Source organism: Schistocerca serialis, chromosome 7 (assembly GCF_023864345.2).
Source record: "Schistocerca serialis cubense isolate TAMUIC-IGC-003099 chromosome 7, iqSchSeri2.2, whole genome shotgun sequence".
NCBI lineage: Eukaryota > Metazoa > Arthropoda > Insecta > Orthoptera > Acrididae > Schistocerca > Schistocerca serialis.
Window position 1 is genome coordinate 82,219,710 of NC_064644.1, and position 23,200 is coordinate 82,242,909.

General features: G+C 44.4%; 1 protein-coding gene across 1 annotated transcript in view; it reads right to left on the reverse strand.

The window, feature by feature from the left end:
* Positions 1–2,979: 2,979 nt before the first annotated feature.
* Positions 2,980–23,200, reverse strand: part of LOC126412729 (protein C19orf12 homolog) — a 35,510-nt gene continuing 15,289 nt past the window's right edge. The window contains exon 2 of the mRNA XM_050082460.1: positions 2,980–3,756. Coding sequence (XP_049938417.1) covers positions 3,479–3,756 — 278 coding nt within the window. The 3' untranslated portion in view covers positions 2,980–3,478. The remainder of the gene's footprint in view (positions 3,757–23,200) is intronic.

The window sequence follows — 23,200 nt, forward strand, 5'->3', positions numbered from 1 at the left end:
CTCCACTCTCTCTGATAAGGCCAGTGGCAGATCAAGGGTGACTTCTTATGGCAGAAGTCTTCATTCACCACTGGTGATGATTTTTATTCAAAATTTAAGCATTCACAAGGTCCAAACCTGGAACCCAAGGCATTCTGATTACTAGTCAAAGACGCTACCCCTAGACCAACCAATTTAACCATTCACTTTAAGTAACTTCACAGTTTGCAAGAATAGTACATGAACTGTAAAAAATCTGAAGTGGTGTCCACTATGTAACTTACGGATATTTTTTTCCCCCCAACAATGCAAAAAACAGGTATATTCTGTGCCAATCTTCAAGCACTGCACTTAAAATATCCCTGATGTCAACATTTAACTAGAAGATTTGTACTTCCCACTATTTACATTTGCATATCATCAACCTTAAAACATGTAACAAAGTCTATACTGGTAATTTGAAATTTGAGGGGTACAGGACAGGTTTAACAAGGTGAGAATGGAACTTTCATTATTTATTCACAGTCTATTTCACATTTATTTATCAACCCTTACAAATCATAATGACTTCAATGCCACACTACTAAAATGATCAGTCTGCACACTTTATGAGCACGAACCTATTATTTCCACTACACTGGCACAGCTCACACCCGGCCAAAAATACCCGTTAGTATATGTACTTCCAGCGGCTGTTAGTTGCTGCTTCCAACTTATCACAGTGTAACAGCTATGGTGAGAAGTTGCAGAAATCTGATTTTCACATTTGTGGGGTGTAGAGGGATACAAGTAGTTAATTTGTGAAGTGTTATTCAAAACTGATAAGTTGCAACTAAAAGTCACAGTTACCATAAAATAGCATTCACAGAAATCACTGATGTCAGAAACTCACGTTTAGCCTGCCCCTACTGCATACTGACCTAGGGCTGTGCAAACAATGCTCACATTTGAACGAGTTCGAGCTTTCCCAATCACCATAGAGCTAGATACAGTACCAAGTACTGCTCAAACAATCTATGGCATTTTACTGACACAGCACAAGGGCAAGTGATTCCAGGAAATTAAAAAGTGATACCTGAAAAAGCTGTAGCTCTATTTGAAATGTGCCAGTTTTGTGAAACAGAGTTGGAAATGATGATAAATCTTACCACTGTACAAACTCCTGTTTCTGAATATATTTACTGTACGAACTCTGATACAGCATTTATGGATGCCATATACAAACAATTAAGGAGATTTTGTATGTAAAGATAACAAAGGTCCTTCTAAAATATCTCACTCTACACTGTATGTATTACAATGTTATATTTAGTTATTTACTTATTTATTTATTAATGTCTGTGTTTACCTGTGATATGCCCTAGATAAGATACTCTAGTACATGTTTAATGGTAATTTATTATGATTAAAATCCATAATATATTGATAACTTAAGACATTTTGAAGACAGTACCAACAGAAGTCACGGTTACTAAATCTTGCAGTGATCCAGAGTTCAACTGAAACCAGAGATTTCTCGAGCTGTGACATCAAATGTTTGAAAGATGGAAGGAAGATTAGGGTTCGATGTCCCATCAACACCGAAGCCATTAGAGATAGAGTACAAGCTCTTACTGTTTTTAAAGAATTAGGAATGAAATCGGCCGTGCCCTTTCAAAGGAATCATTCCGGCATTTGCCTGGAGCAATTTAGGGATATCATGGAAAACCTAAATCTGGATTTGAATCACTGCCCTTCCAAATGTGAGCCAGTATGCCACCTCACTCAGTCAACTGCTTGTACAGTTCCAATTATGCTCAAGCACAGCTCTAGTACTGACCAGTACCTGAGAAACAGAAGAGCCCACGTCATGTATCATCATATGCTCATGCCTCTAGTACATAGTGGATTGGATTTGGGGTGGGGGGTGAGGGGGTGCCCGCTACCAGTTCTGCTTGTCTGTTACAGCTGGGATGTGTGATGCAAGATGTCCAAGCTGTTCTGGGATGAGGCTCTTTTGTCTACAATCACACTCAATGCTATTTAGCTTCACTTACAAAACGTTAACTGCACTCATCCAAGGGGAATAATACAATATTTTCTGAAACTGCAATTATGGGCAATCTTGGGAAAAACTAATGAAAATGTTTTAAAACCTATTACCACCTACCACCCACCACGAAAGCTGGAACAACCAGTAGTGGGCAGCAGGGACCAGGTTGACAACTGCTGTCCTGCAGAATAATTTTCAAGACAATTTCACTAAACAGATGCAAAGTGTTCATTGCACAGAAACATGCTGTAAGGTTATCTTTGTCGATCCTTGGCCTCTGGGTAAGTAACTGTTTAAAATATTAGGTGAAGGAACAGGTATAATTTGAAAATAATGGTAAAATTTATAAATATAATGCTATGAACAAAAGTAGGTCTCTACCATCCTGCAGTTAACTTTACTCTTGCATAGAAGTGCGTGAAATGTGCCATCATCATAAAAATATTTGACCACATCTCTCATGAATTTAAGGTTTTGGCAAATAATGATAGTTTTAAATATAGATCCAAATCATTTCTGGCTTGACAACTCATTCTATTTTATAGATGAATTTCTGAGCCGATGGTATGCATATGCTTGGGTAACATTTATCACATTATGTTACATATTATGATAAAAGAAAATTCTGTTATGAAAGCATGCAGCCATGTTTTCAGAGATAATATGGTTTATTTGGGAACTTACAGACACTTTCATCATCATCATGGCGAGTTGTCATGAATGTGACCCACAGAAAATGCAAACAACTGATTGAGAACTCTCACGATTGTTGACTTTGATCCTCCAGGTGCATAGTGTTCATTGTATCGCATACCAGAATTGTATGTATTTTAATAAAACAGATAATCTCTCTTTCTCCTCCCTTCCCCTTCTCAAAGATACAAATTAATAATAGTAGGTAAATAGTGGGTTTATAGAATAAAATTCTCTTAAGTGAATGTTCAGCAGCGTTTTTAAATACTGACAAATTAATCCCTGAATTTGATTCATTTATTTCCATGGCACTGACAATATTACTCTCATATTAAAGCACTAGATTACATATTACATCAAGTATAAAAACTAACTATCACACTCTAGCTCGTTTTCCTAGCTAATGCTGAAAATCCAAATTTTACAGTAACATTTGTCAAACTTATCACAGTCCATATCACATACTGATCTGTTTAACACTCATCACATAAGAATAAAATTCTATGAAAAAATACACTTTTATACATGGTAAAGCCATACAACATAGAATTTCTATATTATTTAAAAGATAGATGAACACAACCGAATTCCTGTGTTGTGCCTTTTGTAAAAATGCTGAGTCCATTATTTTTCTGAAGGAAAGTAGACATTTTATTCTCAAAATATAAATGCCCATGTGTGATACAGATAGATAAAAACATAATTTAGTAACTGTTTTAAGTAATACACAGAAAAATGAAAACATTACCATTTGATTTTAAAAATAAAACAATACTACTGAAGATAGCTAGGACCAGTTACTTCTGCACCTATCTGAGTTCTCAGAAAATTTGTTACCAACTGCAGTACAGTTATGGACAGAGTTCTATCAGCGAGAATCAATGACGCAAGCATAGCTGCATCTTCTGCTCTAATGTCATTAATAACAGCCTGAATAGATCTAACCAATTCTTCCTTCTGACGAACCGTAAGATCTTCCATCAATATTTTTGGGACAGGCTTGAACTTGTTCTTACTCATACAATATGCTGTGATTCCACCAAATGTGCCACCTGGAAACAAAAATACACAGTTGATTTCCTTCCTTTTCTACCAAGAAAGCACTTTAAATGCTAACAATGTACTATCAAGATCACAGAATCTATTACACCAAGCTGAAAGCAACAGAAAGCAATTCTGCCCTTTCATATATTCACACAGCAGGGCAGGTAAACTGTGCTAAACATATAACAAATTTTCTGTCACAGAGAATTTAGAAAAATCAACTGAAGAGTTCCAGTTAAATCATGAACTAATTTATAAATCAATTCACCAACAACAAAAAACGAGAACAGTAACTATGCAAATATTTTCTGACATCATACAACAATTCCAAAGAGCACATTATTGTTGCATAATAAAGCATAAGTTTTGTTTATAACAATGAGAAAAATACTGCAACGAGCCATAATTTCATCAAATGTACAATTTTATTATTTGTAGTAATGTTCCAGTCGAAGCCCATCATTACCCAGCAGCTACATTTTTGTGCTATCCTGTGTGTTTCTGTTGCATTATGAAACAAACTAACTTAAAAGAATGTCTTACCGAATATAATGCAGCAAATATATTGCTTTTTAAGCATCTGAATGCAGACTGGGGACAATATGGCAGATACATACAATAATCTATTTGGTTGTTGCCGTTGATGTATCACAGACTGACTGGCTGCACCTAAGGCCAATCTTTGTCTTAGGTACAGCAGACCAGTACACACTCATGAACCAAACACAGTCTCAGTTTAGTACAGGCACAGAGTGGCGCGTGCGAGAGAGAGAGAGAGAGAGAGAGAGAGAGAGAGAGAGAGAGAGAGAGAGAGAGAGAGAGGGGGGGGGGCGGGGGGCAGTATTCTACAGCTCTGAAAATGATTCATCTGAAAGCTAGCGAGCTGCTTAGTCTTGTTGAATGCATGCTACATCAGTGGTGGGAAAACTACCCAAGTGCTATCATGGATTTTTTTCTTTTTTAAATTCTGGAATTGGATGCCACTCTTGTCACTATGAGCTTTAGTTACTGCATCAGATAAGAGATGTGCTTGCCACTGTCTGTGAATCAAACTTTGTTAAGTGTGCTTTTATATTTTTAACGTCTACGTACTGTGGTTTTGGTTTTGTTTTGCTTTAGTGCGCAAAAAACAACTGGGGTCATATGAGCCCAAGTCAAAACCATAGAACATGGAGACAGAAAGGAGTTAAAAACGACTATATGTCAGTCCCAATTGACATAATAGAAAACAGTTAAAAATGTGCACGTGGAAAAAGGGCTAAAAAAGACACCGTACAGAAACAGAGCTCCAAAACTAAAAATTAAAAGGCCCTCGCCATACTGCTTTGGCGAATAAAAAGTAAAACATGGTCGACAGGCTGCGCATCATTTGCTAAAACGGCCAATAACTCAGACGGCAAACACAAGCGGGAACGTGAACGGTTAAAAAATGGGTATCCATCAGAAAGTGGTAGACAGTTAAAACTTCTGTGCAATGTGTACAAAGTGGTGGGATAGTGCCACTTGAAAATGACAATGGCTAAAAAGGCAGTGTCCAATACGCAGCCTAGTTAAAATAACCTCCTCCTGGTGGGTGGGCCGAGAGGACTTCGTCCAAGCCACTGGGAGAGATTTAATAAGCTGGAGCTTATTCCTGTGAAGGGATGACCATTGGCAATGCCAAAGTGACACCACCACCTCACAGATGGCAGTACAGAGTTCATCTAATGGAATATAGGTACTTGCGGGCTGAGGGGCAAGGACTGCAGCCTTGGCAGCAGTGCCAGCAGCCTCGTTTCCTGGCAGACCAGGAACCCACAGAAACATCACACTGGTGTCACCAAGAGCGAGCAAGTGACAGTTTGACTGGACTCGCTGCACTATGGGATGGGCAGTGTACAGTGCACACAGACTCTGAAGGGCACTGAGTGAATCTGAGCAGAGGACACAATTGAAAAGGCTGTGTCGCCAGATGTACTCCGTGGCCTGATAAAGGGTGAAGAGCTCGGCTGTAAATACTGAGCAGGGTGCTGGAAGCCAATATCAAAAAACACAGATGCCAACGATGAAGGCATACCCGACCCCATGATCAGTCCGAGAGCCATTAGTGTATACAAAGGTACTATCATGAAGCTCCATGCGAAGGTTGTGAAACTGAAGGCAATAGACCGAGGCTGGAGTAGCGTCCTTAGGAAGCGAATGAAGGCCAATGTTAATAAGTGCCACTTCACTAGGCCCAATGGGAAAGTTGCAGGTAGTGTGAAGTGCCAAAAGCGGACTCCAAGAGGTAATACAGAAGAGGGACGCACCCCATACTGACGATCAAAGGAATCATCAAAGAAGGAGGTATAGGAGGGGTGGCCATGCATGGCAGATAAACGGCATGCATACTTGCCGCCACGGCAGTGGGACAGTGGTAGTTCAGCATAGACACTCAACCGGGCTAGTGTAGAAGGCACCTATGGCCAAACGGATGCCACAATGGTGGCTAGTGTTGAGACGGTTTAAGAGGAATGGGCATGCAATCACATAAACGAAGCACCCAAGTTGAGTTTCGAACAAACAAGGGATCAGTATAAATGGAGGAGGGTGGTTCCATTGGCACCCCAGAAGTACCATTGAGGACACGTAGGACACAGAGGAACTGCGTACAGCAGGATGCCAGGTAAGGCACATGTGAGGATTGACTGGTTGGTTGGACTGGAGAAGGGACCAAACTACGCGGTCATCAGTTCCTCTGACCTGGGAATAACTAAAACTGATACAACCTCACACTATTCGAGGGAACTACAATGGCCATAAAAATTATCAACTATTGACAGAGAAGGAAGGAAGAAGGTGGAAGAAGAGAGGAGGGTTAGTTGGTTGATTGGGGTTTAAGGGACGAAACAGCAAGGTTATCAGTCCCTTGTTTCAAATATGGTCCAGACAGTTTGACATCTCAGAAAAGTCAGAATGATAAAAGGGAAAAGGCTAAAAAATGTAAAAGTGCAGTTGTGTTCTCAATGGTAAAAACAAAATGAGGGAAGTCAGCAAGAGAGCAACCCCAAGGCTATGCTAGAGGCAGGATTTACGCCACCTCTCAAGCAGTCAAGGCAAGACCACCTGCTATTTAATAGCATTCAACTGCTAGAATGTAGAAGTGCGAATGGGAAAAGGAGACTAACCAATTCCAAAAAGTGATAAAAACAGAGTAAAAGGGAAAGAAAAGAGGATCTTAGCCAGAGAGGTGAGTCGGGAATCTCCAAACACAGCTTACAGTGGGAGACACCTCAACCCTCACCGCCCTGCCCCAACACCAGAGTGAGATTAAAAACCTTAAAACTGAAAATAAAAACCACTTTTACAGAGGAAACAGAACCAGTTCGACCATCCAGGAATCGTCAGCCATCATTAAACGTAAATTGTGGGGAAGTCTGTGCTTAGTACGCAGAGCCAAAGAAGGGGGCATTCCACCAAAATGTAGGCTACTGACTGGAAGGCTCCACAACCACACAGTGGGGGTGGCTCATTGCACAAAAGAAAACCATGCATCAGCCTGGTATGGCCGATGCGGAGACGACACAGGGTGGTTGAGGCCATTCGGGAGAGGCGAAAGGAAGGACGCCACGGGACTGGTGTCACCTTAACTGCATGAAGTTTATTAGACAGGGAGGTAGCCTCCCAAGAGTTGGCCCACGATTGTGCGACGTGGGATTTGATGTGAAGCCGTAAATCCGTGCATGAGGGGTTACAGAGAAAGGGGAGGGGGGTAAGTGACTGCTCCCCCAGCCAATGATCAGCAAGCTCAATACCTGGGATACCCAATGGCCAGGGACCCAAAGGAAGTCAACAGAACAAGCAGCACGGTGAAGATCAGCGAGATGGTCATGGATGGCCAAGACCTAGGGATGGTGGGAAAAACACCGATCAATAGCCTGAACACCACTCATCGAGTCTTTACATAACAAAATGGGATTGAGTTGGGACTGTTTAATAAAGGTAAGGGCCTGGGAAATTGCCATCAATTCTGCAATAAGCACCCCACATGCAGTTGGCAGGAGATGATTTTCCATGCCAACAGAGGACGTGAAGGCATATCCCACATGATCAGCAGATTTAGAGCCATCGATGTGAAAAACAACACCATCCTGAAACTCCCATAAAATTTGGCGGAAAAACAACGGAACGCCATCGGGGGAACGGAATCTTTCGGACCTCAGTGGAGATCCATCCGAATCCAGAGCTGAGGAACTAACCAAGGGGGGTTGTTGGGGAGGGAACGTGGGAGACAGGACAAAGAAGGAAGCTGAAAATCATGGCTAAGAGACGCAAGGCGGAGCCCAACCGGTAAACCCGCCTGAGGGTGGGAATCAGGTGGGCGACGTCCTTTGTCTGGAAACAGGATAGAATAGGAAGGATGAGTGGGAGAGGAATGGACTGTGATTCCATAAGAAACCAGAAGGTTGGACTGCCAAACAGAAAGGGGGGGGGGGGGATACCAGCTTCAACCAGAGACTATCAACAGGGCTAGTAGGGAAGGCACCGGTGGCCAAACAGATACCACGATCGTGGATCGGATCCAGGACACGCAGTGTGGAAGGAGCAGCCGACCCATAAACTTGACAACCATAGTCCAAGTGAGACAGCACTGAAGCCCGATAAAGGCGGAGAAGAGTGGAATGATCCGCACCCCAACAGGTGTGGGCAAGAAAGTGAAGGACATTGAGTTTACAGAAACATCCTATCTTCAGAAGTCTGATATGAGGCAGCCAAGTGAGCTTGTTGTTGAACAGAAGATCCAGGAAACTAAACTGTGCAACCACAGGTAATCGTTGTGCATCGGGGTAGAGCTCCAGATCAGGGTGGACCATAGTAAGGCGAAAGAAGTGGACCACCCACGATTTTAAAGGAGAAAATTGAAACCCTTGTGAGAGGGTCCATGCAGAGGCACACTGTATAGCACCCAGGAGCTGCCGCTCTGCAGAGGCCATCGAAGAGGAACTAACCCAAATGCAGAAATCATCCACATACAGAGCAAGGCTGACCAAAGGACCGACGGAGGCCACAAGTCCATCTATAGCAATGAGGAAAAGAAGTACACTCAATAAGGAACCCTGTCAGACGCCATTCTCCTGGGTCCATGGAGAACTAAAAACAGGACCAACCAGAACACTGAACAACCGGTGGAACAGGAACTGGCACATAAAAATCGGGAGTGGCCCCAAAGACCCCACTCATGAGGTTTAAGGAAGGTATGATGGCACCAAGCCGTGTCATAAGTCTTGCGAAGGTCAAAAAATACTGCAACCAAATGGCGACGCTGGAAAAAGCCTGCCGAACTGTGGATTCCAAGTGAAGTAAATGACCAATCGGAGACCGTCCCTCTCGAAAGCCATACTGGTAAGGGGACAATAGATGAGAGTCGAGGACCCAACTGAGCCGACAGGCTACCATCCATTCAAGTAACTTGAAAACAATGTTTCTCAGACTAATTGGCCAATAGCTTTTGACAAACATGCTTGAGGACGGGAACCACGATGCTATCCCTACATTGAGAAGGGAAGTCACCCTGGAGCCAAATATGGTTAAGCAACCAGATAGGATGTTGTCGTCATGGAGCACTGAGATGTTGAAGCAAATGGTTATGAATGGAGTCTGAGCCAGGTGCTGTATCATGAGAAGAAGAAAGTGCAGAAAGAAGTTCCCATTCAGTAAAAGGTACATTGTAAGATTCTGATTGACAAGGGGTAAAACGTAAGGCGGAAGCTTTGGCCCACTGTTTCTGGTGAAGGAATGCAGCTGGATAGGAGGTTGATGCTAATGCTGTTGCAAAATGGATCACAAGATATTCGGTGAGAATCAACGGGTCCGTGCAAAGGCCATCTGGGAGGGCAAGGCCTGGGAGGGTAAACTGCTGATGGCAACTTTGGAGAGAGCGAAGAGTAGCCCATACCTGTGACATAGGGACAGTAGAACCGAGGGAAGAAACAAAGCGTTCCCAACACACCCATTTGCTCCATTTGAGTAAGGAACGGGCTTTGGCGCAAAGGCGTTTAAAGGTAATTAGACTGACAGCGGATGGGTGCCTCTTAATGTGTAGCAAAGCTCATCAGCGATCACGGATGGCAACGGCAATGGCCGGACTCCACCAAGGGACTTGGCGGCGGCGAAATGGTCCTGATGAGTGTGGGAAACCAAGGCTAGCAGCACGAACAACCGCTTCAGACACGTCACGTAGGACATCAATACAACCTGATAGAGGTGGGCCAAATGGTTATTCTGGAGTAACCGTTATCACAGTTCCAGTTATTCTCTGATAACCGTTATTGTTAACGGTTATTAATAACTGCCAAGTTATTTTTCGCCAGCGAATACCGAATACTCAGAGTTAAATAACGACATAGTTGGAATCCATCAGTTTAGTTATCAGTATAACTGTGAGTAGTGTGAAATGACAGGAATGTCGTATGAATCATGTCATAACGTTAGCTTATTAACTCCGGGTACATTTTAGTTGATGTTAGAACGATTATTAGTGTTTCATATTTTATGTTTGTAGGTTATCGGTTGCTATTAGAAATATTATCTTCGCAACTGCATCAGAAAGTACGCGGAACTTCGCCACAGCACTGTTTAAGTAAAATGTTAACAACGTGCGTTTTTAAGTATGAAGTAATATGTAAACTGAGTACTGTAGGTTAAATTCGAAGCTTAATTTCTTGTTCTGCTCACATAATAGAATAAAGTGTACAGCCTTGTAATACAACAAAAAATCTACGTAATGTGACAAAAAAAATGGTTCAAATGGCTCTGAGCACTATGGGACTTAACATCTATGGTCATCAGTCCCCTAGAACTTAGAACTACTTAAACCTAACTAACCTAAGGACATCACACACATCCATGCCCGAGGCAGGATTCGAACCTGCGACTGTAGCAGTCGCGCGGCTCCGGACTGAGCGCCTAGAACCGCTAGACCACCGCGGCCGGCCATAATGTGACAGATTCGTTTACTCCTGTGCTGTAAAAGATGGTCCTATTGGGGAAAGTGTGAGTACGCTAATCCAAGTTTTATGTGAGATTTGGAAATTGCTCGATTTCTCCAGCTACAGCATGTTTATAACATATGAAGACATGCAGATCGAAAAGGTTGACAGTGTTACATTTCTGGGACTACAACTCTATAATAAATTGAGTTGGGAAGGGCATACCACATTTTTTCACTCTATTATTTCATAAGGCAGAATATTCTGTGGTAACTCATCAAACGTAGCAAAAGTTTTTTTGCATGTAAAAGCGTGTAATGAAAATCGTTTGTGGTATAAATCCAAGAGCATCATGTAGGAACCTGTTCAAGGAACTTTGTATTCTAACCACTGCTTCCTAGTATATTTATTCCTTAATGAAATTTTTTGCAAGTACTTCCAACCAATAGCTCAATACATAATATCAGTACTAGAAATAGGAACAGCAATCTACATAAAGACCTAAAATCACTTACCTTTATCCAAAAGGGGTCCAATATTCAGGAACATGCATTTTGAATAAACTGCCAGAGTCAGCAACCATTAAAAACTTGGTTTCAGATAAAGCGCGGTTTACAGTGTGTTTGAAAGACTTTTTGATACAGAAGTGTCTGATTCCACCCGTCATCAATATGCCAGAAATGGCTATTTTAAGTGTGTCCATGACGTCACTACACACACACACACACACACACACACACACACACACACACACACGAAGATACATATAAATAATACAATAACATCAACCACCAAAAATACAATCAAACCAACGGGACAACTGCAGGAAGTTGGGGGTTTTAGGGTGAGGACAAGCTAATTAAAAAAAAAAAAAAAAAAAAACACACACCATGATCCCAAAACACAAAATGAAGAACAAAAAGAAAAAAAAAATACAGCATTCTGCTACACCAACAAAAATCTGCAGGAATCGGACACTTCCCTTGAACACTATAGGTCAACCATAGGTGACCATACCAAAACACCAATACCCACAACTAAAAGCACAAAAATTGGAATCTGACATTTCCCTTGACCTACATAGGTAAACCCCAGATGACGATAGCAAAACATCAACATGTTCAACCATAAAAATGGGAATCTTTCATTTCCGGTGACCTATATAGGTCCACCACAGCTACTGATGCCAAAAAACCAACACCTACAACTGCGAAAAATAAAACCACAATCCCAAAAGTCCACAAATCAATCATCCCTACATGAATTAAATCAAATTCAATACTCCATAAATACACAAAACATCACAGCTAGAAAAAAAAAAAAAAAAAAAAAAAAAAAAAAAAAAAATATTTATCACCAGCAAATTCCGGCACTGCAAACTAGATGCGGCCAGTCACCACAGAGAGGGGTCTGCTAACAGTGGGAAGAAATGTGTCCAAAACACAAGCACTTAAAACACCTCATAGGTGGTGGAATGTACTGCTTCACGTCACATCGATAAACCATAATCTTGACCTTATCAGGGAGGGCATCCCCTTTAAAGGCCAATAAAAAGGCACCAGTATCAATGTGATCGTCCTTCGGGCCCTTCTGAACAGGCCGAACAAAGTGAACACCCCGCCGTTCTAGATTGTCCCCAAGTTCCTCATCAGTTTGAAGGATGAGATCCCTGTGAAAAATTACACCTTGAACCATATTCGAAGAGACAGGAATTGTGCCAAGATGGTCACAGGCACAAAGGGCTGCAGATTGGGCAGCTGAAGCAGATTTGATCAACAACGAACCCGACAGTATCTTGCTGAGAGAGTCCACTTTGCCAAATTTGTCTTCAATATGTTCCACAAAAAATGAAGGTGTGGTATTGGCGAAAGTATCCCCATCAGTCCTGGTGCAAACCAGGTAGCAGGGGAAAGGTTTTGCCCCTGGCCAACGAGCTTAACACTCCTCCCAGGGGGTAGCCATGGAAGGGAAGGCCGAAGGGGCAGAAGAAGCAGCACAAAAAGAATAATTTCCATTCAAAGAGACGGCCGTAGAAGAAGAGCCACAGTTCTGGACCTGTATGCGTTTCATTTGCATAGAGTCCACCCTGATAGCACCCACTCCGATCAGGGTCTCTCCCCATGGGTGCCACCCAGCCACAGCAAGGGCCATCTGCCATGGCAAGCACTGCCGGGAGTTTCGATGCTCCAGGATGACAAGCAACCACTCCTAGGCTTACATGAGGATGTAACTGCTCGGGTATCAGAAGTGTAACCCTGTGTTTTCTTGGGGGCTCAACCAAAAGGGTACGTAGTGGCCCCACCACATGGGCTGGCTACCATACTGGCTATGTACCCTAGCATCAGACAACAACATGAAGGAAAAGATGGAAGGAACTAGGAGGGCACATGCTGGAGACACTAGGTAAGGTGTTCTTTCCCAAATGGCTCACACTACAGGATAGAAATTTAGTAATGGAGGTCAAACCCCAGAGGGGGACCAGAAAATGCCTAAAGGATGAGGTAATTACGCAACAAAACCAACCAGGTGGATAGCAGGGCCAACATAAACAAGGACACCTAGAGAGGGAGAGCAGAGGGCGGAGGGGAAGGAGCAAGGACAGGAAAGGGTGGGAAGAAAAAGGAAATGCAGCCCAGGAAAGAAGGAAGGCTGCAATAGCTCGGGGCCTCGAGCTCGCCACACACATACTCATGAAAGGACCTTGAGCCCCCCTGGGGGGTCAAGTGGGTTCTTACCAGGTTTGAGCACTAGAATGATGGTGCTCTCCCACCATTGTGATGGAAAGATGCTATCGCACCAGATCCAATTGAAGATGACGAGGAGATGTCACTTGTAGTCAGACAAAATATGTTTAATCATCTGAATGTGGGTACGATCTGACCCAGGAGCTGCGCGAGGGCAATGTGCAAGGGCAATGTGCGAGGGCACCGAGGAGCTCCCACTTTGTAAATGGGACATTATAGGGTTCACTGTGGAGTGTAGTGAACAAGGTGGCTTTCCTTTCCATATGCCATCAGAGGGTGTGAAAGGCTGGGGGTAATTCTTCAATGCAGAGGCTCAAGCAAAGTGCTCGGTAATCACATTTGCATTGGTACATAACACGTCATTCATGTGAATGACGGGGACACCTGTTTGGGTTTAGAACACAAAAAGACATCTGACCTTTGTCCAGACTTCGGAAGATGATGTATGGCACCCAATGGTTGACACGTACGTGTCCCAACACTCCCATTCCCGTTGTTTTATAGTTGGCGAACGTGGGCACAGAGCCGCTTAAAGGTTATTAGGTGCTCCAGGGAAGGGTGCCCCCCCATGAACCATGGACCCCTTGCCGTTGGTGGGGAGGCTTGCGTGCCTCAACGATACAGATAGCCGTACCGTAGGTGCAACCACAACGGAGGGGTATCTGTTGAGAGGCCAGACAAACGTGTGGTTCCTGAAGAGGGGCAGCAGCCTTTTCAGTAGTTGCAGCCTGGATGATTGACTGATCTGGCCTTGTAACACTAACCAAAATGGCCTTGCTGTTCTGGTACTGCGAACAGCTGAAAGCAAGGGGAAACTACAGCCGTAATTTTTCCCGAGGGCATGCAGCTTTACTGTATGATTAAATGATGATGGCGTCCTCTTGGGTAAAATAGTCCGGAGGTAAAATAGTCCCCCCATTTGGATCTCCGAGGGGGGGGGGGGGGAGATAATCAAGAGGACATTGTTGTCAGGAGAAAGAAAACTGGCATTCTATGGATCGGAACGTGGAATGTTAGATCCCTTAATCAGGCAGGTAGGTTAGCAAATTTAAAAAGGGAAATGGATAGGTTAAAGTTAGATATAGTGGGAATTAGTGAAGTTTGGTGGCAGGAGGAACAAGACTTTTGGTCAGGTGAATACAGGGTTATAAATACAAAATCAAATAGGGGTAATGCAGGAGTCGGTTTAATACTGAATAAAAAAATAGGAGTACGGGTAAGCTACTACAAACAGCATAGTGAACGCATTATTGTGGCCAAATTAGACACGAAGCCCACGCCTACTACTGTAGTACAAGTTTATATGCCAACTAGCTCCGCAGATGACGAAGAAATTGATGAAATGTATGATGAGATAAAAGAAATTATTCAGGTAGTAAAGGGAGACAAAAATTTAATAGAATAGTCATGGGAGACTGGAATTCGGGCGTAGGAACAGGGAGAGAAGGGAACGTAGTAGGTGAATATGGATTGGGGCTAAGGAATGAAAGAGGAAGCTGCCTGGTATAATTTTGCGCAGAACATAACTTAATCATAGCTAACACTTTGTTTAAGAATCATGAAAGAAGGTTGTATACATGGAAGAACCCTGGAGATACTAAAAGGTATCAGATAGATTATATAATGGTAAGACAGAGATTTAGGAACCAGGTTTTAAATTCTAAGACATTTCCAGGGGCAGATGTGGACTCTGACCACAACCTATTGGTTGTGAATTGTAGATTAAAACTGAAAAACTGCAAAAAGGTGGGAATTTAAGGAGATGGGACCTGGATAAACTGAAAGAACCAGAGGTTGTACAGGGTTTCAGGGAGAGCATAAGGGAACAACTGACAGGAATGGGGGAAAGAAATACAGTAGAAGAAGAATGGGTAGCTTTGAGGGATGAAATAGTGAAGGCAGCAGAGGATCAAATAGGTAAAAAGACGAGGGCTAGTAGAAACCCTTGGGTAACAGAAGAAATATTGAATTTAATTGATGAAAGGAGAAAATATAAAAATGCAGTAAATGAAGCAGGCAAAAAGGAATACAAACATCTCAAAAATGAGATCTACAGGAAGTGCAAAATGGCTAAGTAGGGATGGCTAGAGGACAAATGTACGGATGTAGAGGCTTATCTCACTAGGGGTAAGATAGATACTGCCTACAGGAAAATTAAAGAGACCTTTGGAGATAAGAGAACGACTTGTATGAATATCAAGAGCTCAGATGGAAACCCAGTTCTAAGCAAAGAATGGAAAGCAGAAAGGTGGAAGGAGTATATAGAGGGTCTATACAAGGGTGATGTACTTGAGGACAATATTATGGAAATGGAAGAGGATGTAGATGAAAATGAAATGGGAGATACAATACTGCGTGATGAGTTTGACAGAGCACTGAAAGATCTGAGTCGAAACAAGGCCCCGGGAGTAGACAACATTCCACTAGAACTACTGACGGCCTTGGGAGAGCCAGTCCTGACAAAACTCTACCATCTAGTGAGCAAGATGTACGAGACAGGTGAAATACCCTCAGACTTCAAGAAGAATATAATAATTCCAATACCAAAGAAAGCAGGTGTTGACAGATGTGAAAATTACCGAACTATCAGTCACAGCTGCAAAATACTAACGCGAATTCTTTACAGACGAATGGAAAAACTGATAGAAGCCGACCTCGGGGAAGATCAGTTTGGATTCCATAGAAATGTTGGAACACTTGAGGCAATACTGACCCTACGACTTATCTTAGAAGAAAGATTAAGGAAAGGCAAACCTACGTTTCTAGCATTTGTAGACTTAGAGAAAGCTTTTGACAATGTTGACTGGAATACTCTCTTTCAAATTCTAAAGGTGGCTGGGGTAAAATACAGGGAGCGAAAGGCTATTTACAATTTGCACAGAAAGCAGATGGCTGTTATAAGAGTCGAGGGATATGAAAGGGAAGCAGTGGTTGGGAAGGGAGTGAGACAGGGTTGTAGCCTATCCCCGATGTTATTCACTCTGTATATTGAGCAAGCAATAAAGGAAACAAAAGAAAAGTTCGGAGTAGGTATTAAAATCCATGGAGAAGAAATAAAAATGTTGAGGTTTTCCGATGACATTGTAATTCTGTCAGAGACAGCAAAGGACTTTGAAGAGCAGTTGAACGGAATGGATAGTGTCTTGAAAGGAGGGTATAAGATGAACATCAACTAAAGCCAAACGAGGATAATGGAAGGTAGTCGAATTATGTCGGGTGATGCTGAGGGAATTAGACTAGGAAATGAGACACTTAAAGTAGTAAAGGAGGTTTGCTATTTGGGGAGCAAAATAACTGATGCTGGTCGAAGTAGAGAGGATATAAAATGTAGACTGGCAATGGCAAGGAAAGCGCTTCTGAAGAACAAAAATTTGTTAACATTGAGTATAGTCTTAAGTATTTGTATGGAGTGTAGCCATGTATGGAAGTGAAACATGGACGATAAATAGTTTGGACAAGAAGAGAATAGAAGCTTTCGAAATGTGGTGCTACAGAAGAATGCTGAAGATTAGATGGGTAGATCACATAACTAATGAGGAGGTATTGAATGGAATTGGGGAGAAGAGGAGTTTGTTGCACAACCTGACTAGAAGAAGGGATCGGTTGGTAGGACATGTTCTGAGACATCGAGGGATCACCAATTTAGTATTGGAGGGCAGCGTGGAGGGTAAAAATCGTAGAGGGAGATGAATACACTAAGTAGATTCAGAAGGATGTAGGCTGCAGTAGGTATTGGGAGATGAAGAAGCTTGCACAGGATAGAGTAGCATGGAGAGCTGCATCAAACCAGTCTCCGGACTGAAGACCACAACTACAACAGGGAAGGGTGCCGCTTATGTCACTGTAGAGCTCGCTGACGATCTTTAATTGCCTCAGCAACTTCAGACGACCACCAAGGGACTATCTTTTGCCAGTGGCACCCTGAAGAGCAAGGGATCGTGTTTTCTGCCGCAGAAACAATCGTCGTATGACCTACTCAACCACAACATCAACGGCACCATGTGGGCGAGATTCAACTGTGACGGCAAAGATGAATCCTACCCAGTCTCCCTGTTTTAAAGCCCATCTGGGTAGGTGTATGTGGGCAAGATGCTGGGATAGTGACAGTAAGATGGGGAAATGGTCACTACCACACAGGTTGTCACGAGCTCTCCAGTGGATAGATGGGAGAAGGCCAGGACTACAGACCGAGAGATCAATGGCCGAATATGTGCTAGTTGCCACACTGAAATGTGGGGGGGGCACCTGTATTTAAGAGCAGAGGTTGAGGTGGGACAGTAAAGTTTCAACATCTCTACCTCGGCCAGTAAGTACAGTGCGACCCCACAAGGGGTTATGGCCGTTAAAATCTCCCTAAAGTAGAAAGGTTTAGGGAGTTGATCAATCAGTGCAGTCGATACGTTCTGTGGTACTGCACCATCTGGAGGGAGATATACATTGCACGAAGTTATTTCCTGCATCGTCCGTATCCTGACAGCCACAGCTTCAAGGGGCACAGATTCACTAGATACCGAGTTCAGAACATAGACACAAACTCCACCTGACACTATTATCTTTGCTATGGCTCCTGTGATATCTCCTGTAGCCACGAAGGGCAGGGATCCGCATTGCAGGGAACCAGGTTTCCTGGAGCGCAATGCAGAAAGCAGGTGTAAACCTTAACAGTTGCCGTAGCTCAGCCAGGTGGGGGAAAAAACTGTCGCAATTCCATTGGAGGATGATTTGATTGTGAGACTGGGATGTCATAAAACACTCAATAAGGCAGTCTATGCCTCAGGGTCACCTGCTGCCACCGAATGAGTACCTGTGCGATGAACATCCATTGCGTCTGAGGGCCTAGCGAGATCTAGATCCTCAGTGGACGCCAGAATTGCCACTTCATGCTCAGACGCAGAGCTTGTAGGGAGCACTGGTGTGGGTGCCACCACAGTGCCTTGGTTCTTAGGTGTCTTTTTCGGTTTTTCTTACTGCTCCTTAGGTTTGTCCAGCTGTAAGGGCGTAAGTGATTCAGTCTCAGGGACTGAGGAGGACTGTGTAGCCCTACAACCAGCTACCTCTGTTTGCTTCAACCACTGGTAGGAACCTAGGAAGGGAGTGACCCAAGGGGCCCCTCCCTAGCAAGAGGAGCTGAAGAAGACTTATACTTCTCCGGCTGAGAAATGGGGACTGGCGTTCTCAATCCAGTTGCAGACTCGATCAACGCAAGGACCAGTCTCAGGTAGCACCTGAAGATGACAGCGAAGCACGCTGTTGAAATATTGTGCGAGAACAACACGAATATCCGGCTGGATTCCTGAATATCCAAGATGTCAACAGATCGCCGAGAAAGCATGAAGAATCACACAAGGCAAATGGTGCTCTGCGCAGTTGACACAGATATGGGAAGCGAGGCACATGTAGTATTGGGATGCGAGGAATGTCCATAATCTTGACATGTGACACAAAATACAGCGGAAAGACATACAGCCGAACTTCCAGCACTTTGAAGCAGCACATCGGGGGAGGGATATATGGCTTCACATCACAGCGGTAGACCATCACCCTGACCTTCTCGAAGACCAAGATGAAGGCACCGGTGGCAACCTGATTATCCCTCAGAGCCCGGTGGATGTGCCGGACGGAATGAACACCTCGCTGTGCTAAATTGGCGCACAGCTCATCGTCAGACCGCAAAAGAAGGTCCCTGGGAAATATGATACCCTGGACCATATTTAAGCTCTTATGGAGTGTTATGGTAACAGGAACATCCCCCCGCTCATCACAAGCGAGTAATGCCAATGACTGGGCAGATGATGCCGTTTTTATCAAGACTGACGCTGACCACATTTTGGACCCTCCACCTCCCCAAACGTGTCCTCTAAATGCTCCATAAAAACCTCTAAATGCTCCATGGACATGAAATATTTCCCATCAACTCTTGTATATACGAGGTACCGGGGTGAATAAACTTCGCTGCCATCCTTAGCCTGGCATTCCCCCCATGGTGTGGCCAGGGAGGGGAACGATTTGGGGTCGTATTTCTTAGCACTGAAGGTAGACCTCTACCACTTAAGAGACTGCTGGTGGTTGACCACCAGCAAGAGATGACCTACTACACTTCATTGATCAGTCTTGATGCCACTACGACCAGGGCCTCCACACGGGCGCTACCCAGCTGCAGAGAATGCCTCCCGGCAGGAAGGCCATTGCTGGGAGTCCCTATGTCCCAGGGGGATGGGCATCTACTCCTTGACATACCTGGGGAGCTAACGGCACAGGCATCAGCAGAGCGAACCCTGTGTGGTCAGGGGGCTACAACCAACAGGGTACATGGCAGCCCCACCACAATGGACTGGCTACCGTGCTGGATATCAGGTGCAACCAAGTAAACAAGTCAATTATCATTATTGGTGAGCAAAATGATACTGTACAGTTGATGGAAAAATACGCACCCAGGACAGTGACCTCTCACAACAGTTGGAAAATGAGGATAAGTGCAGATCCACGTTGACGAAGGATGTGAGAGGTCTCGACGCATAGACACTATGCACCATGTAAGGCGCCCTTCCCCAACTGGCTCTCTCTTCGGGAAAATTTTAAAAAATGGAGGTCAAACCCTACAGGAAACCTTCACATAAAGGCCGAAAGGTGTGAGATTCCTTTTAGTCGCCTCTTACGACAGGCAGGAATACCTCGGGCCTATTCTTACCCCCAGACCCACAGGCGGGGGACATTGGGGAATGGATCTTGGTCCCCGATAGCCATCAGAGGTTGGCCCACATGACAGAGGAAGGGGTGGAACTGTTAAAAGAACTAGTGAATGAAATCCAGCTAGCTCTTTTGCTATTCCGAAGAACACAATGACACTTAGCACACATCTGTTTATAATGAAAGCAGATTGCCATTATAGGACAACTATTAAAAACACAGAGCATGCCTCCATGCACGAATTGCGTCGAGGCATGCCTCAGTCCACCAAGGGACTGGGACATGATGTGGTAAAGAAGAAGTGCGAGGAATGAATGGAACATTCTGCAGCAGTAAGGTTAACATTTGTGAGACTTTCCAGCTGGTCATCACAACTGGGGAAACATTGTTCTTCCAGGAGTGACATTGCCATTTAGGCATGCATCAAATGGATAGCACATGGGAAATGGTTGCTCAAGTAGGTGTCAGAAAGAATGGACCACTCAAGATGAGGGGCAAGCTGGGCAGTGCACAAGGATAGGTCCAAATGGGAATAGGTGTATGAAGAGTCAGAAAGGAAAGTGGGTGCTCCAGTCTTAAGGCAGAAGAGGTTAAGTTGATTAAGAAGGTCAGCCAAAAGAGTGCCTCTCTGACAGGTCCTGGGAGAACTCCAATGGGGATGACGCACATTAAAGTCACTGAGTAGCAAAAATGGGGGAGGTAGCTGTCCAATAAGCTGAAGGAAGTCTGCCCTGGTGACATCAAATGACAGAGGAACATAAATGGTACAGAGGGAAAAAGTCAGGTGGGGAAGGAAAAGGCGAACTGCAACAGCTTTAAGATGGGTAGTCAGGAAAATGGGTTGCCTATGAATGTCATCCCGTATAAGCAGCATGACGGCCCCCCCATGAGATGGAATGCCAACCTCAGGCGGAAGGTCAAAACAAATCGGTAAATAATGTGAAAGTTCAAAGTGGTCGTGAGGGCATAATTTCGTTTCCTAACAGCAGAGTACACCGCGAACGTTCCATTGGAGAACAGTCATGATGATGAAGAGAGGTAGGGGTGTCAACTCGGTGGCTGCCGAGTGACAGCCACTTCAGAGTCGCTACTACAGGGCACAAAAACAGGAGGGTCCTGCTCCATGGGGTCCACAGAAGCCTCGGCTTGCTTGTGCAGTCGATCCGTGGAGTCCAAAGCTAAAACACTGTTGGCAGTGTGCACCGGCAATAAGGAGGCCGGCCGGGCTAAGCTACTACGTGGCGACACCATCAAAGAGGATCTTCGGACTTGGCAAAGGAGGAGACAGTTTGCCTTTGGCGGTCTTCAAGCCCTTCCGGGTAAAAAAAAAGACTCTGGTGTTGTTTGGCTGGAGGGAAAGAGGAAGTCTACATGGGAGTACTCCTCCTGTCCTTTCCGGCCTACTGGTTGTGTAGCTGGTGGCTTTACCCCTTGAAGTGAGAGGCTGACAGTTTGCTGCACAGTCAGACAGGAGGATGGCGATGCTACCTTGACACTACACGATTTCACAACCTGAGAGCTAAATTTGAGGTCGCATGTCTGCATGGCCTCATCCTTCATGGAGCGAGGGGAACACGAACAGAACTATAGGTGCTAGACGGGAGAACACAGGGTTTGCGAGAACACAGGGTTTGCGACTGGCCAGTAACTTGCGGACGACTGGGTAAGGCACTTTCTCCTTTACCCGGATGTCTCCGACAGCCCAGTCTTTTATTTTTTTGGGGCGCAAAACTGCTACGGTCATTAGCACCCGGTCTGCGACTTATGAAAAGGTAACACCGAAAATGGAAACCAGCAGCAATGGGAACGAAACTCAAAAAATTGGAGAAACTAAAAGCAGAAGGAAAGCATAAAAAAAACCACTACAGAAAGGGGTTGGTTGTCCCCAAAAAGAGCTGACTGACGTCATCTCACTGGCACTAATAAACACAAGAACGCGATCGGCTGAGTGCGTGTCATCTGCAAAAATGGACGATATTTCAGGCGACAGCTGTAGATGGGCGCATAACGGAGTAAAATAGGGGCACTCGAGTAAAATGTGTCTTACCGTCCACAGCTGAGAGCAGTGGGGACAGAGTGGGGGAGGATTGCCACTTAAAAGATGTCGATGGCTAAAAAGACAGTGCCCTATCCGGAGTCTAGTTAAAATTACCTCCTCTCAACGACGCATTCGGGAGGAAGAGGTCCAAGCACAGGGAAGAGCTTTCATGTCCCGCAATTTATTATGGGGAAGTGTCGACCAATGTGCATACCATAAAAGAACAACACGACGACATAAAACACTCCGTAGATCGGCGAAGGGAATCGTGCGAATAGCTGGCCGAAGAAGAGAGACTGCAGCCTTGGCCGCTATATCAGCCGCCTCATTTCCACAGATACCAACGTGTCCTGGGATCCAGAGGAACGTCACCGAGACGCCCCCCAAGTGGAGCAAGTGGAGGCAGTCCTGAATCCGGTGGACCAGAGGGTGGACAGGGTAGAAAGCTTGGAGACTGAGGAGAGAGCTGAACAGATAACATACTGTATCCGCTGATGGCAACGGATGTATTGGACAGCCTGGAGAACAGCGTAAAACTCGTGCCATTGATGTGGACGATGGATTGTATACAGTACAAAGAGCAAAGGTGTATCCAGAAAGGGAAAGACGGACAGCGACTGCTTGGAAGGAAGTGTTTAAGGGGATTGGGTGATAATGGAGAGTATTATGGAGAAGAATCATGAGTCCTCCATGTGCTGGAGTGCCTTCAACAGAGGGGAGATCAAATCGGACTGACTGAAAATGGGGGAAGACAAAGCGGTCATGGGGATGCAGCTTTGTTTCCTGAAGACAGATGACCGGCGAGTAGGATCGTAGGAGGATTGTCAATTCATCCCAATTGGCTCGAATGCCGCGGATATTCCAATTGATAATGGACATAGGGTGGACAGTAAATGGAAGAATGTGACCAAGGTTGCCATCAACTCAACGACTGCTCAGAGCTTGCGACCGACAGCGTGGAACGGCACTCAGCCGAAGGCAAAAGATCCTGATCCATAGGTTGTTCAGGAGCAGCTCCTGCCACCAGCGATCGGCC